We start from the raw sequence: 16499 nt of genomic DNA on the forward strand, positions 1-16499 counted from the left end.
TAGTTTCTTACATAAATCCGAACTAGTAACCTTGCGATTGTTTACTGGCAAATTAATCAGTTTTGCGTACTCCTTTGGGTTAGTATCTTCTTTGCCCGCAATTTTCGGTACGACGTTGACATTTTGTCTTCCCCTTGTCTTCACATTTTAAAATTCCACTAAAAGACTGCTGTGATATTTGCAATATAGAAGCTATCTCTTGCGGCGAGTAACGTTTCCATACCTGCCAACATTTACTGTTTACCCGTAGAATTTACGGAAATTGCAGCATTTTACGGTTTTACGGATGGACGGTGTAATTTAACGACTTCGAGGACAAAAATTTGAAACGTTAACATTCGATAATCACTCCACTACCGACAATCGATTGTTTGCGTGGGTCGAAGCACGCTCGGTCTTGGTCGAAGGCATATCCATGATTGCCGATAACTCATTCTTTGATATGATTAGTAATTTTAACAATGTGATGTTTGTGTCGGTAATGGAATTGAATTTAAAGCCGTGTTAACAGTTCTCCCGTGTGAATGTTAGGTGTCGACAGACTCTGATCCGCAAATTCTTTGTTCCGCTCCGTTCGCTTGTTGTGATTTAATCTATATACTTTGACCACGTGATTGTTGTTGTTTGTTGGCCTTTTACTGTTAAGACATATTTTAATGAAGTGTTCGAGTTTTTGTGTTATAACTTAGTGCTTCGCAGTTTCCTATATTCGTTGACTAATTACATTCGCTCCAGTGATTGGATATACCGCTATTAGCACAGCCCGTTAAATTATAAAGAAGAAGAATAATTACATTTGTTCCACGTGTGCATGCTTTTTACCATGTGCATATTCTTCGTTCACGCGGATGGCGTCGTGTTCATATAAGTCCATTCGACACTCCATGTCGTACGATGTCGGCATGTAAAAGATCTCTGGTGACTGTGACGTAAGTTGCACATTGAATTATTATGTGTGGGACGGCAATGGTGAATAAATAGATTGATGACGAACATATAAAAATAAAACTAAGATTGTAGAACATTCATTGTAACCAAGCATCAATACGGCACGTAGTATAGAAAAGTATGTAGTATAGTGTGACACTGGTCTGACCAGTGTGGTAGCGTAAACAAATGCGAGCGAAGCGAGGTATGGCACACAGTGAAAAGGATTACTGTCCTTCACCAAAATAGGCGTGCCCCGCTATAACCAAAGTTCACTTTTCAAATACAAGGTGGAAGCAAGTAAGCAGAGTGCGCGAAGAAGCTTTTTGCTGAGACCATTTCCAAAGGGGTGCGTGGTAAGTACAGCTTGGGAAGGAGTATTGGAATAGGCGAAACTGTAATCAGGGAACCAGAACCAACCGTATTTTCATAATAGACATGTATTGTAATGACAACAAAAGTGGTCACACGAAAACAAGGTAAAATAATTAATTGAAATGAATGACTATATTCAGCAGAAAACAATCGAACTATGAACGGTATCACCATAAAATAGGGCAACAAATTGATTATGAAAACCAAATAGATTATCAATATTAAGTAGTTTGACAGAAAATAAGGGATTAGATACCAAAAGATTGACTAGAATTTAACAACAAGAATCGTAGCGATATATTACCACAAATTTTTAAAAGGATTTTAAAGATACCAAGGCCACTGTACAATATCAAAAAAGAAACCTGCAGGTTAGGATGAAAGGAAACACAACGGATGAAGGGAGGAGAAAATAGTATCCTAGGGCTGGCAAAGGGAAAAGAAAAGTACAGCCTGCAAATATTTTTTTTAAATAGTGAGCTCGCACCAAAAACTAGGCGTAAATGAGAGATTCGAAAAAGTCACAGATAATACAGTCTATTTCTTGCGTCTGTTCAGAGAAATGTTTATGCTTTCTGGTTCACTTTTCTTCCTTTCAGTGCTAATTGGGGAATAAAATTTAGAAAATCCAAGTGTGATCTTGAGATAGAACACGAAAGTCTACAGCTTTGTCTTGCAACCAGAGCAAGTATAAAGTTACATTTCCAGCCAGAAGGGCATACTGGAAAAGGAAAATAGTTTCATGTGAAAATACGAAGTAGGAAGCGGAAAGAGATTAAAACTCGCTCACCCAGCCAGCGGTCTTGAGTTCGCATCTTGAGCAGTAGACGAAGTAAACATCGCATACGGGCCAGCCGTAAATGCGTATAAAAGGAGTCCGCCCTCTACACAGTTTGTTGCACAAAGTCGGACTCGCTGCTCGAGGCTAGAGTAGGCCTATTTATATCGTAAAAGAAGAGTCCAGAAGGAGCAGAGCGCATGGTGACGACACAAGCAGCGTGCAGAGGGGAGGGGACGGAGGGAGAGCAGTAGTGAAGCACAGAGCTGGAACACACGCCGCAGTAGACCAGTTGAAAAGGTAGAATCGTAGAGATAGGGGAGCACGTTGCATGACACATTAAATCTCAGCCATAGAGAGTTTCGGTTTACTAGGTCAGCCATCTAGTGGGCCTACAGTAAAACGGAACGTCGAAATTGACGGCGGTAGCTTAGGCCATACGATTATTATTATTATTATTATTATTATTATTATTATTATTATTATTATTATTATTATTATTATTATTATTATTATTATTATTATTATCGATACATTTCAAGAATCATATTCTGTTGATTTTCAGTGCATACGAAAATCAAGAAAGGGAGAAAATTTGCCTTTTGCACTGTATGTGGGTGTGATATGAATAGTGGACATACTGGAAGAAACGATTTAAGTAATGATGTGAAGTGCGGTAAACACCTACGTTACGTTAAATCTAAGGGAGATAACAAGAAAATCAACACATTTTTTGCCAAGTCTGGAGACGTTGACAGTGACGTAATTAGGGTCCAGTGTCTTTTTACTTCCTTTTTGGTGGAATACAATGTTCCTTTAAGTGCGGTTATCATGCTGGTGCTTTATTTAAAATGCTTCCCACATCAGAAGTTGAAAGGAAATACAGCTGTGGTCGCACGAAAACGACATGCATTGTAAATAAAATGGCAAAAAGTTTAAGTGCATTCAGAACGGTCCATTTTCTTTGGCAACTGATGGAAGCAATGATGCGAATGCCAAGTTGTATCCTATTGTTGTTACATTCTAACAGCTGAATTCTCATAACATACCAACTGAAAACTGTGTGCTTCGATAATGCTCATGTTCGATAGGATAAAAAAATGGGGTTTCAGTAGTACTGTAGGAAGTTCAGCCAGGTATTACCGTTATAGGTTGCATTTGACACGTGATTAACCTAGCAGCTGAAAGTAGTATAATTGGATGGTTCTGGCGCCGCCACCGCCACCGGGCTCCCAGAGGCCACCTCCACCACCACCACAGCTAGAGGACACATCCCTATGGGTATCGGCTGCGATTTGACGAAGCGACCAACCTGCCCTTCTCAGCCCGATCACCATACCCCTCGTAAAGTCGTCTGGCTGCTAGAAATGCCTCCGTTGACGGCGGCCTGGCATTCTTAGCTATACACGTGTCCTGTGGCACACGACAACACGTTCTACAATGACTGTCGGCTGAGAAATCACGGTACGAAGTGGGCCATTCGCCAACGCCGTGTCCCATTTATCGTTCGCTACGTGCGCAGCACAGCGGCGCATTTCACATCATGAGCATACCTCAGTGATGTCAGTCTACCCTGCAATTGGCATAAAGTTCTGACCACTCCTTCTTGGTGTTGCATTTGCTCTGTCAGTCAGTGTATATCTACTGTAACTGGTATGATTTTATATATTTTACGTTACTATATCTTAAGCCAAGCTCAAATGTGAAATGTTAGTTCCTGTATGTGCATTATCTTCTCAATTAGTAACATGGTAAGGGATGTGTCCACGGTGCAGCGCCTGTGGCGAAGATGGTTGGCGCAGGGACATGTGGCACGTGCGAGGGGTCCAGGCGCAGCCCGAGTGACGTCAGCACGCGAGGATCGGCGCATCCGCCGCCAAGCGGTGGCAGCCCCGCACGCCACGTCAACCGTCATTCTTCAGCATGTGCAAGACACCCTGGCTGTTCCAATATCGACCAGAACAATTTCCCTTCGATTGGTTGAAGGAGGCCTGCACTTCCGGCGTCCGCTCAGAAGACTACCATTGACTCCACAGCATAGACGTGCACGCCTGGCATGGTGCCGTGCTAGAGCGACTTGGATGAGGGAATGGCGGAACGTCGTGTTCTCCGATGAGTCACGCTTCTGTTCTGTCAGTGATAGTCACCGCAGACTAGTATGGCGTCGGCGTGGAGAAAGGTCAAATCCGGCAGTAACTGTGGAGCGCCCTACCGCTCGACAACGCGGCATCATGGTTTGGGGTGCTATTGCGTATGATTCCACGTCACCTCTAGTGCGTATTCAAGGCACGTTAAATGCCCACCGCTACGTGCAGCATGTGCTGCGGCCGGTGGCACTCCCGTACCTTCAGGGGCTGCCCAATGCTCTGTTTCAGCAGGATAATGCCCGCCCACACACTGCTTGCATCTCCCAACAGGCTCTACGAGGTGTACAGATGCTTCCGTGGCCAGAGTACTCTCCGGATCTCTCACCAATCGAACACGTGTGGGATCTCATTGGACGCCGTTTGCAAACTCTGCCCCAGCCTCGTACGGACGACCAACTGTGGCAAATGGTTGACAGAGAATGGAGAACCATCCCTCAGGACACCATCCGCACTCTTATTGACTCTGTACCTCGACGTGTTTCTGCGTACATCGCCGCTCGCGGTGGTCCTACATCCTACTGAGTCGATGCCGTGCGCATTGTGTAACCTGCATATCGGTTTGAAGTAAACATCAATTATTCATCCGTGCCGTCTCTGTTTTTCCCCCAACTTTCATCCCTTTCGAACCACTCCTCCTTGGTGTTGCCTTGTCTCTGTCAGTCAGTGTATATTGGTGGTACGGACCAACTCTCATGTGCTCTGGGTGCGGTAAGTGCTGCCATCTGTAATGCCGCCGTAAACGCAATTCTCGCAGCACAGAGCAGGCAGTATATAGAGATTGAGACGGTTAAGATTTATGTACCTGCTTTCGTATTCTTTATTTCACCCGGAGAGGTTCCTTCTGCCTTATATATATATATATCCTCTTTGTGCCATACCACCGCCGGCTCGATCCTCTTTTACGGCCTGCTCTATGCCACTAGATTAACACAGGAAGGCGCGACTACCAATATTTCTCCAATACGCCGTAAGAGTGCAGCAGTAGACGCACAATCTTCGCTGTCAGTGTGGGTGTAGCACTGTGTTATTCGTGCATGAATGTGTGTGAAAACCTGAGTTATTTCGTACAATGAGTACACGTGTCTAGTCACTTCCGTCCGTACAAGATATCTTTTGTATAGAACTGTGAAATGAAATAATAATATTATGCTTATAGATATTTCAAAAGTGATTTTAAGGTGTTGATAGCCTACTTGTTCCTTTCCGTTCGTGCAAGGTATATTTTTCGTAGAACTGAAACTTCAGATTCTTTCCCCGAAATATTCAACTGTTATGTACAATTTTGCCAATCTCGGCAGGTTGTTCGCAGCCGGAAAAGATACGACTCCATGAAATACTGTCTAAAAGGGCATTAAGAGAAAAGCGGCTGTCGGCTTTATCTAGGCAAGGGCCTAATAAAGGAAGTAACTGGATATCCTCAGATTACTCTCGCATCTGTGCCTTTACACCTTATTTCAGAGGGTGACGGAACCTCCGCGGCTCAGGCGGCAGCACGCCGGACTCTCACCGCTTGGGTTCCATGGTTCAAATCCCGCTCACTCCATGTGAGATTGGTGCTGGACAAAGCGGAGGCGGGACAGGTTTTTCTCCGGATACTCCGGTTGTCCCTGTCATATTTCATTCCACTCTCGAATATCATTTCATTTCATCTGTCATTCATTAATCATTGCCCCGGAAGGGTGCGACAGGCTTCGGCAGACGGCACGATTCCTATCCTCGCTGCTAGATGGGGGCTTCATTCATTCCATCCCTGACCCGATCGAATGACTGGAAACAGGCTGCGGATTTTTCCAGAAAGTGATTGAAGCCGTGGAGGATAGTGGATTCCTTGTGATAAGAATTGTGACGGATAATCACAAAACGTCTTCATGTTTAGACATTTTGGACAACCTCAGATATCCAAACGATAATATTCCGATCAAACTAGAAACAGGAAATCAAATCCTAATTTGCGGGTACTAGGTTCGTGTCGTTGAAGAGAGGATGGAGTGTGACATATATCTCAGCAACATCTCACTGCCTAGAGCTTCGACACCGCTAAATGGAATTGTTTATGCATCAGGACAGAGGAGGAGTTCGATACCCAAAACCTAGTTTTGTTGCTTTGGTGAAGCATCTGCAGGAGTTCGTTTAAGCTGCTGTGCCCTATTGTCGAAGTCCTTCAAACGTACGAGCGTAATACGAGGACCTGCGACGTCTTCCTTTTCAGAATACCGGGCGAGTTGGCCGTGCGGTTAGGAGCGCGCAGCCATGAGCTTGCATCCGGGAAATAGTGGGTTCGAACCCCACTGTCGGCAGCCCTGAAGATGGTTTTCCGTGCATTCCCATTTCACACCAGGCAAATTCTGGGGCTGTACCTTAATTAAGGCCATGGCTGCTTCCTTCCCATTCCTAGGCCTCTCCTATCCCATCATCGCCAAACAAATAGCAATAGACCTATCTGTGCCGGTGCGACGTAAAACAAATAGCAAAAAAACCTTCAGAATATGTTTTGTTACAGTGTGAGGTCAAAGAACATCAGCAAACAGTTAGTGATATCATCTTTACCAATTTCGTAAGACCTTTTTTGATATTGCGTTGGCAAGAACACAAAAAGTACGGTACGGTACCACTCCAAGCCTTCGTCCAAAAAAATCTTTAAATTATTCATGAAGAGGCCAACTGCGTCTTCATACAGGTAATATTGCCGATATTTAATATTCCTGATGTAATTTACGAGCTTCAGTGAACATATGACCACACTGCATAGTGTTTTGTATGCTGTCGTCATTAGAAGAAGTTTAGAACATTGTGCATCTATGTCTGCCATCTAGCGGAGAAAGTTTGTCGCATCGTAGTCGCAAAAAGGCTTGCATAGAGCAGGCAGTATAGGAGGATCGAGGCGGCGGTGTGCCATACGTACCGGTACAATGCACGCAGTGCCGCCAGCTTAGAGTGTACTACTTTATTGAAATTGTGTGCGTGTGTTGAACTAGTACAAATATAGGTAAAACTTTACGTCTCGCAGCCCAACGTTTATAACATTATAGGGAAGTGAAAATAATGTAAATCTTACTTGGAATTCCTTTTAGAGGAGAGATGTGTTCATTGCCATGTCTAGGAACCCACCAGCCCGCCCCGAGAAATACATTTACTTTTATAACCTAATAAAGAACAGTAGCCGCCATCGTCCATGGCTCAAGTAGTTTCTTGCATTCTCATTGGTCATGGTGAACGGAATGTGACGTCATTGCCATCAATGCTGATAAATACATTGCGTTACCAACCCCGGCTGAATAAAAGCACAAACAAAAAAAAACACCATGTAAAATTACAATGCGTCTTTAACCGTCCGGACCAATGGTCTTGTCCAGGTCTTATCCTAACCGTCCGCACGGCAAGAACCAGTCCAGACCAATCGTGTTTCCACATGAAACTAGAGGCGTAGGGCCGCTTCGCGGCTTCTAACCGTCCAGACCAATGCCCTTGTCCACGGCAAGAATCCTAACCGTCCAAGACCAATCGTTTTGTCCACGGCAAGAATCCTAACCGTCCAAACAAATCGTGTTTCCACATGAAACTAGGGGCCTAAGGCCGCTTCGCGGCTTCTAACCGTCCAGACCAATGGTCTTGTCCACGGCAAGAATCCTAACCGTCCAGACCAATCGTCTTGTCCACGGCAAGAATCCTAACCGTCCAGACCAATCGTGTTTTCACATGAAACTAGGGGCCTAAGGCCGCTTCGCGGCTTCTAACCGTCCAGACCAATGGTCTTGTCCACGGCAAGAATCCTAACCGTCCAGACCAATCGTCTTGTCCACGGCAAGAATCCTAACCGTCCAGACTAATCGTCTTGCCACTAGCTATCGAAGCACCTCATTAGTTCCTCCGTACAGAGGTTGGCAGCTCTGAGCATAGCTTCACAACATCCTTCCCGAGAAGGCCGCGAGCGTGTAAACAAACGACAGTCGTTCCGCGCGCAGCTGAATGTAGCGAGTGCTGGGCTGCGAGAAGTAAAGCATTGATCAAATATAATACGGTATTGTGTCTGGGTGAAATAACGAGCCCAAATCAACTTCACGAACAGAACAGAACAGAACAGAACCGCCAGCTTAGAGCATTAATAGATATATGATCGAAGGCCGCCAGTGCTCTTTTCAGTACCGGTAAGTGTCGCATACTCTGTAGTTGTCACTGGTAATTCATCGTTTCCTGAATTCAGCCTGTTCAACTGACTGATACAAATCAAATTTGTTCTTCAAGCGTTGGTTTAAGTGAATAAACAACATTCAAATATTTGGTTTTGGTTCGAAATGGCTGGTATGTTGTTATATAAGGCGCGTATTAGCCAATTCTACAGCTTATTCCGTTAAGTGATTAACGGATTTTCTTCATTGAGGAATTGTGATTTCTATCATTTTACACTGTATCCACAACATATTGTCGGTAATGTTCAAGTTCAATAATTTACCTTTGCGAATTGTGTACATCTCAATTGAAAATATTAGAAGTTAATACTGATCTTTCTCAGTTTCAGCGTTCTACATATTTTTAATAAGTTATTTAATGCTGTTAATTTTCTTAAATTTTTTTTTAATTAAGTATTAAAAATGAATACGTATATAACTAACTTGCTTTATAGAAACTCCAAGCCTTTGCATTGCAAGTGCCGGCACGTTATGTGTAGAAGCAAAATATCGTATATCTAAATTTAGTGGAATGAGGATTTTTTTTCTGAAGAGCAACGCAGATGAATTTTAATTATTGTTTTGCTGTGTTATTTGCCTCTGTGTGCAATTTTATAGTGACGCTGTGAATGTTCAGTTGTTCTTTACACTGTATGCTGCGACATATTGTAGTAGGGTTCGAAATCTACCTGTCTGTGTCGGTGCGATGTAAAGCAACTAGCAAAAAAAAAAAAAAAAAGTTCGAAATCTTGAGAGGTTTCCATTTAGGATATCTGTATCTTATTATATCAGTGTTGTTATGTAGATTCTTCTGTATCACATCATTACCCCACAGCAGCTATATCCGGTATTTATTCGTGATGATTTAGGAAACAGTGCCTGCCTCTCTGATTTATTTGTGTGTAAAAGATTTTTAGGGGCGAGTGGTGGTGAGTTTGCATGGGGTCGAATCCTAGGATCGGCAGCCCTGAAAAAGTTTACGTGGTTTCCCCATTTTATCATTCATTAACCTTAATTACTGCAGCTGCATACCTAATCTTGTCCCTTTCCCTTGGAGTTGTTAGGGCAACAATAAACTGCTGGCAGGAATGGAAGAACAATCTTCATGAATAAATTCTGGCTGTGGAAACTGTAAAAGGTGGTTGCTTGACAGTAAAGCCAGTAACATATTAATAGAATACCCTGTGATGGCCAGAACAAGTAAACACGGCACACTTCAGTATTGTCCCCTACATTGAAATACACGAAATACGAATGAGCATAGTTTCCTCAATAGATATGTGTTTATATAGAAATCTATTCCCTGGCAATGTGTAAGAATTGACTCAGTTAGCCACAGGAACAAAGCTTGTATTACCTGTAGGAGAAATTGCAGTATTCATTGTTAGTGCAGCATGTTTACATTTACAGTAAAATATCATGAAGTGACTAACGAACACTGCTATTGAGTGAAATAAATTATCTGAGGCACTGCTCAAGGTATTCGATGCAGGTAAGATTCGTACCACCTGGGGATTAATAAAAACTGCTAAACATTTAAACCAATTGTTTGACAAGGAACTTCCTACAAGGGGCGCTCTGGTGATTAGACATGACCTGCACATAAGTAAAGTTTGGTGGCATTGTTCGATGAAATGAGCTGATAGCAGTATTGTATAACTTTTTGTCTTCATTTCAGTAGAATTTTCTTCATCTTCCATTTCCAGTCTTCTGGATTGAAATGTGAATCAAGAACCTCCTCACTTTTTCTCTCTCCACCACTCCCTCCCTCATATATTTTTTCTACTTTTATTCTACTCTTATCTTACTCTCTTTACTGTATCCATTCACCCCTTTCTGGGCATTCCCCCATGTCTTTTTCCTATGACTTTCTCTGTAAATACTCACTTTGGAACTCTATCCTCTTCCATTCTCATCATCTGTTCATACCATTTCAGCTTACTGGTTCCCATCTTGCCTTGCAGGTCAGGGAATCGAATTCTCTCCCTGATTTCTATGTTTCTGAATATATCACTTCATATATAACCTATCATTACTCTAAGAAATTTCATCTTGGCATCTTGGATTCTGTTTTCATCGTGTTTTGTTGTTGTTCATGTGCCTGCTGCGTATGTTAAAATTGGTGTGTAATGCATTGTGTGCAAAATTTTCTTGCATCCCTTTGGGACGTCCCAGTTACAGGTTATACACATTGGTAAAACTCATTGGCTTGTTCAATTCTCTTTCCTATTTAATTTATTTTCCCATCTTCTGCAATTATTCTTCCCGAATACTTGAAGCATTCCGCAACTTCTAATGGTCTTCCATTTCCTTCATATTCCCACTTTCTTCTCTATTACCTTTCATCACCACTACTATCGGACACTTTTCCACATTTATTTTCATTCCATATTACTCTATCTCCTGATTCCATACAGTATCCTGTTCTTGTGCTTCCATTTTATCTTCTCCACGTATTACTTTGTCATCTGCAAAGAGTAAAGCCTTTGCCTCCTTGGTTCCCATTTTTTGTTGTATACTGTTGTGGATTTCATCCATGGCTGTAATGAAGGTTGAAGGGGATAAAACACATCCTTTTGGAATTCCTGTTTCTACTTTGAACCAGTTTGTTTGTCCTATCATAGTATTCATACTACTTATTCACTTTTTGTTCATGGCTTTTATAATTGGTTCTTCTCCTCTCCCTGACTTCTTTTCTATCAATGCGTCCGAGACCACTTGCCATGGTACACTGCCATATGACTCCTCAGTATCGATAAATGTCATCACTCTATCCTGCCAAAATTCCCATCTGTTCTCCATCACGTTCCTTAGGTTCAGCGGATTGAAAAATTTAAAAATAATTTTTACACTGAGCATGGAGTATGACACCGTATGGAAGTGAAACGTTGATAATAAGTGGTGCTGAGAAAAAAAAAGTTGAAGCCTTCGAAATGTCATGTTATCAGAAGTTCTTGAAGATCATATTGATAGAACATGTCTCAAATAGGGAGATAGTGAATCAGCTGGATGAGAGGAGAATGGTTTGGGAGAATTTGATCCTGGGAAGGAAAATTTTGATAGAAGAAATCTCAAGGAACTGTGAACTTGTTCAGTTTTGAAGCTAATTGCGGAACAAGGCCAGAATTCGCCAGCACAGCTATGACGACGTACTAACGGGACCTCCTGGGTAGGAGGGGTTTCGGGTGGAGAGAAATTAAAACATACTGAAGAAATTTCGCCCCTACTTTCTATCTCTTCACGCCGGGCTGAGTGCCTCAGACGGTTAAGGCGCTGGCCTTCTAACCCCAACTTGGAAGGTTCGATCCTGGCTCAGTCCGGTGGTATTTGAAGGTGCTCAAATACGACAGCCCCGTGTCGGTAGATTTACTGGCACGTTAAAGAACTCCTGCGGGACTAAATTCCGGCACCTCGGCGTCTCCGAAGACCTTAAAAAGTAGTTAGTGGGATGTAAAGCAAATAACATTATTATTATTATTATTACTATCTCTTCATCTTCTTTCAACTCCCGCCTAATTTATACGTACTTAATCCAATTACATATTCGCATACTATACTAATTTTACTTACCTGTTATAAATTCCTGGCGATAGATAGTATTGAACCAGCGATCTACAACTCCGTAGTCCATCAGCTTATCCACTCAGCTGACATGTTACTTGATTTGAGGTGTAAACGATGTATATATAGATACATATAGTACACTAGCAGTAATAGAGATGGCATTGCGAAGTAATTAATATTTACCCCAAAAGATGACTCTGTTGTCTCTCTCTCAACTGTTGCCAACTTCTACGAGGAACAAAAATACATCAAACTCAAATCACTACTTTCATTACCGGCAGTGTGATTATTGTTTGAAGAGGGAGTGCAACTAAATAACAGACGAATACAAACCAGTCATGTGTCGTGTCTCCAGCTATGTTATAGTCGTGATTACTGTCTTAAGAGGAAGTAGGCGTACAACTAGACGAAACCAATTGAGTTGTGTGTCATAGTCGTGATTATTGTTTGAAGAGGAAGTATTACTAGACAGAAACAATCGAGTCGTGTGTCCAGCTCTGTAATAGTCGTGATTATTGTTTTAAGACGAAGTACAACTAACCAAAGCAATTGAAACACCTCTTCGGTGCTGTATCCATACTAGTAATTATTACTTTAAGAGGGAGTACATCTATGTAAACACAAGAAGTCCATCTTCTATCCACTCCTCTGTCAACTTATGGTGAGTACCCATATATTCATATCCTGTCTCAGTGATTGCTGTATACTCGTATTGTATAGTGTTGCCTTCCCATTCATGATGTGATCACCAAAAGTGTACTTCCAACAACGGTCGCTGAATTAGCAATGCTGTCGCACCTAACCGAACCTAACTCAACGTGTCACTACCAGTGGTTTTCGGTTGATTACAGCCTAACCTGTCACTATCGGTGGTTGTCGGTGGATCACAACTTAACCTGTCACTATCAGTGGTTTTTGGTGGATCACCCCGTCAGTTAGCAATGCTGTTGCACCTAACCAAACCTAACCTAACGTGTCACTACCAGTGGTTTTCTGTGGATCACAACCTAACCTGTCACTGTCAGTGGTTTTTGGTGGATCACAACTTAACCTGTCACTATCAGTGGTTTTTGGTGGATCACCCCGTTCAGCTAACAATGCTGTCGCACCTAACCGAACCTAACCTAACGTGTTACTACCAGTGGTTTTTGGTGGATCACAACCTAACCTGTCACTATCAGTGGTTTTTGGTGGATCACCCCTTTCAGTTAGCAATGCCGTCGCACCTAACCAAACCTAACCTAACATGTCACTACCGGTGGTTTTGGGTGGATCACAACCTAACCTGTCACTGTCAGTGGCTTTCGGTGGATCACAGCCTAACCTGTCACTATCAGTGGTTTTTGGTGAAACACAATTGTTTTTGTAAGGGATGCCGCTTCGCTGTTCTAACCTGGGGGCTTACGCCCCCAGACCCCCTTTGCTTGTCCCCAGACCGATGGTTTGCCCAATGGCCGGACCTAACCAAACCAGACCAGTGCTTTTCGTACTTGCCGGACGTACTTGATACTCGTAAAGTTTTCGCGACATCAAGTGAGCCCCATCATATCGTACCGTTAATACCTATTTCACGAACCAAATAGTCAAGTTGTAACCTAATCCAGTGCCTGTAACTTGTGTTACGCAGTCTCAAACAGCTAAATATAACAGACCGTTAATTCATACATTTAGCGGCCGCTACACGTCCCTTCGAATTATCCACCATGTTTGCAAACATCAACTCGCCAAACACGTCATATATGACGTCATATAGACGCGCAAGCAGCGGCCGCGGGGCCCGTGCTCACCCGTGCCGGCGGATCCTGGACTTATACCCTAATTGCAAAGGTTAAAAATGGTAGGAAGATTCCAAGATATGGATTCAGGTGATCAGAGTGATATGCAGACGGATTAGTCAGTGAATCTTAAAGATATTTTATACATTTCGATCACAAGAGATGTACGTTGGATTTTTAGCAAGAAAGGTCATCTTGTTGTGGTTGTCGTTCCATATAAAACTGTACGTTATATGACTATTAATACGATATAAGGTGTCATATAATACTAAGGGTCATTTGACTGTGATCTTGATATCGACAGATCTGTTAACCTATATTTCCTATCAAAGTGATCACTGTTTTGGAAGTCATGTAAAACTGCAGGTCCTTAGCTTTGATGGAAGTATCAGTCATAGAAAATTTGAGGTCAACAGTCATGTAAAATTTCAAGTTTTTTGGTATGATCATAAAATTGACGGTCATGTAAAATTACAAGCTTGTTGCTTAAACTGTTGACAAACAACATAAGTTGCAATGACAGCAATAAGGTAATATATTTTTCTGGCTTATGTTTCAGTGTAAGGTCATTGGAAGTAAGCAAGTATCCCAGTACCTTCTAACTACTTCAGTTGCAGTGCAAAATGGATCTGGAATTAAAGGTGAAAGAGGAAACAGCCTGGCTTGAAGGAACTACAACTGCATCACTTGTAAGTCTCATTCCAGATAACTTTATAGAGGTCAGAAATTAACACTTAATAACTGAATAAGTTTGGCAGGGGCATAATTTTCTATGTGCTTTCTCAATATTAACACCAGCAGTCACCATGTGCTGCATGAGCATCTAGGCGTATTACGACTCTTTTGTTTCTTTTTCTGGGAATACACCATTAAGCACTACACAAAGCTGCCAACTCTTAGGAACTTAAGGTAGGGGTTGGATTAGTCTGTACTTTTTACTGTCAGTATCAAAATTACTTTGGTTTAGGGGTTGCACCTCTTGTATTTTCCCCTCTAATTATAATAGAGGATGGTTGGCCCATTATACTTTTTTTTAAAACTAATATCTTCCAACACTACTGCACTACCAAATGCACCACTTGTAAAAAATAATTACTCCTATTGTACTTCGTGTAGAAGGAGTTACATCACAAATCTTTCCTTAGTGTTTTTGAGACTGGATACACCAGTCTGCTAAACAAAATGTGTACACAGGTGTGATTATTCTGGGTTACCCTCACATCCACAATGTGCTGGAAGATATGTGTGTTATGAAAAGAGCAGATTTGCCTATGGCATAAGAGGGATGAAATAGCTCAAAATCTGAATGTACGTTCTCTCAAAATAAGTATTTTGTTCAGATGTTGCATTCATTTAGAAAGGCAGAATAGTGATTAGCTCATTTTATTCCTCAAATACAGGTGAGGCTATGTATATACATAGAGATGACCATGTCTAAGGGCTCTAGAATGCATGATTTCTGAGAAAATTTTCTTTAATATGCCCCCTTCTTATTGGGCTCTGACACTTTAAGGACTCAATTTCCCTGCCATTTTTGTGCATCCTTTTCATCAATTTCTTAGTTCAGCTACTGTTCTCTTCTATACTGAATGGGTTAAGTCGGTATATTCTAGAACTTGATACTTTAATACACTTTTATAATTAGTTAACTTATATTAGAACATAAGCTTTTGACCACAGTCCCTCCCGCCCATTTATTGCCGACAAGGTTTTATTCATCCAAGCGAGAAATCGAAATGTTTACATAAAATCAGAACAATGATAACCTTAATGAGGCTGTAGAATATAAGAATCCTTTATACGTATTATCAAATTCTAGTATATTTGAAAATGCTTGAGAAAGATCACGAAAAAAGAAGTGGAATTTCTCCACCTACAGATAGCCCTACAACTTATTCCTCCTCAGTTGAAGCTATAGGTGACAGCAAGGAGGTTCTTGACACACCTATATCCCCTGCTCCTCCACCTCCTCAGGTGCAAGAGCAATGAAGAACACATCATCAATATTACACCAGACACAAGACTGTGAAAGAATGACAGGAGTTACTGTTCCAATGGAAAGCAGGCTTAATAAGATTTGACAACTAGGAATTATTTATATTTTCATCTGCATTAATAATAAGAGCCACATTGTGATATCTGGATTTCTTCATTTCGACAATTACTTATAAATTGTATAATTTTTAATTTATAAATTGACCTTTTTTCATGAATTATTAAGAAAAGAATATTCATTTAGGACATTTTCTCTGTGGAATATTGCACAAGTCTTTCCTTGACAAATGCTTTCAATTGTAGAAATAATTTATATATTTTCTCTCGAGTTTTTTGTTTGTTTTAATGTTGTCAATCTTATGTTAATTTTAAGGACACTTCCTCTTAGGCATTACTTTGTCAATTTATATAATTTTTTCATCTAAACAGTGTTATGTGGCTGAAGATGTTGATAATGTACGAAACATGTACCACTTTTAAACATTAAATTGCCTTAAGCAATCATTGTGTCGACTATGTGGAAAATAATAAACACTTAATTGTGAAATTTAAATGTCTCGTAGTAGATCATAAAAGATTTTCTGAAACTGCCGATGTAAACTCCAACACTGCTGACTCTCCACTGACAGTGTCCTCATCACTGGAGTTCTTCACAGAACGCTATATAACATGCTTGTAGTAGTAAAATATTTCATTTGTAGTTGCTTTGTGTTTGGGCTACATCAATCTTTCGCTGGTATAAGACTGTGCTAAGCCTGCTTCTTTCATGTTT

At 41.4% G+C, this 16499-nt stretch overlaps 1 protein-coding gene across 1 annotated transcript in view; it reads left to right on the top strand.

The window, feature by feature from the left end:
* The first annotated feature begins 8585 nt into the window (after nt 1-8585).
* The window catches only part of LOC137503312 (uncharacterized), a 46338-nt gene continuing 38424 nt past the window's right edge, over nt 8586-16499 (top strand). Inside the window, exons 1-2 of the mRNA XM_068230863.1 lie at nt 8586-8652; nt 14292-14421. Coding sequence (XP_068086964.1) covers nt 14356-14421 — 66 coding nt within the window. The 5' untranslated portion in view covers nt 8586-8652; nt 14292-14355. The remainder of the gene's footprint in view (nt 8653-14291; nt 14422-16499) is intronic.

This window comes from Anabrus simplex, chromosome X, assembly GCF_040414725.1.
Source record: "Anabrus simplex isolate iqAnaSimp1 chromosome X, ASM4041472v1, whole genome shotgun sequence".
Classification (NCBI taxonomy): Eukaryota; Metazoa; Arthropoda; class Insecta; order Orthoptera; family Tettigoniidae; genus Anabrus; species Anabrus simplex.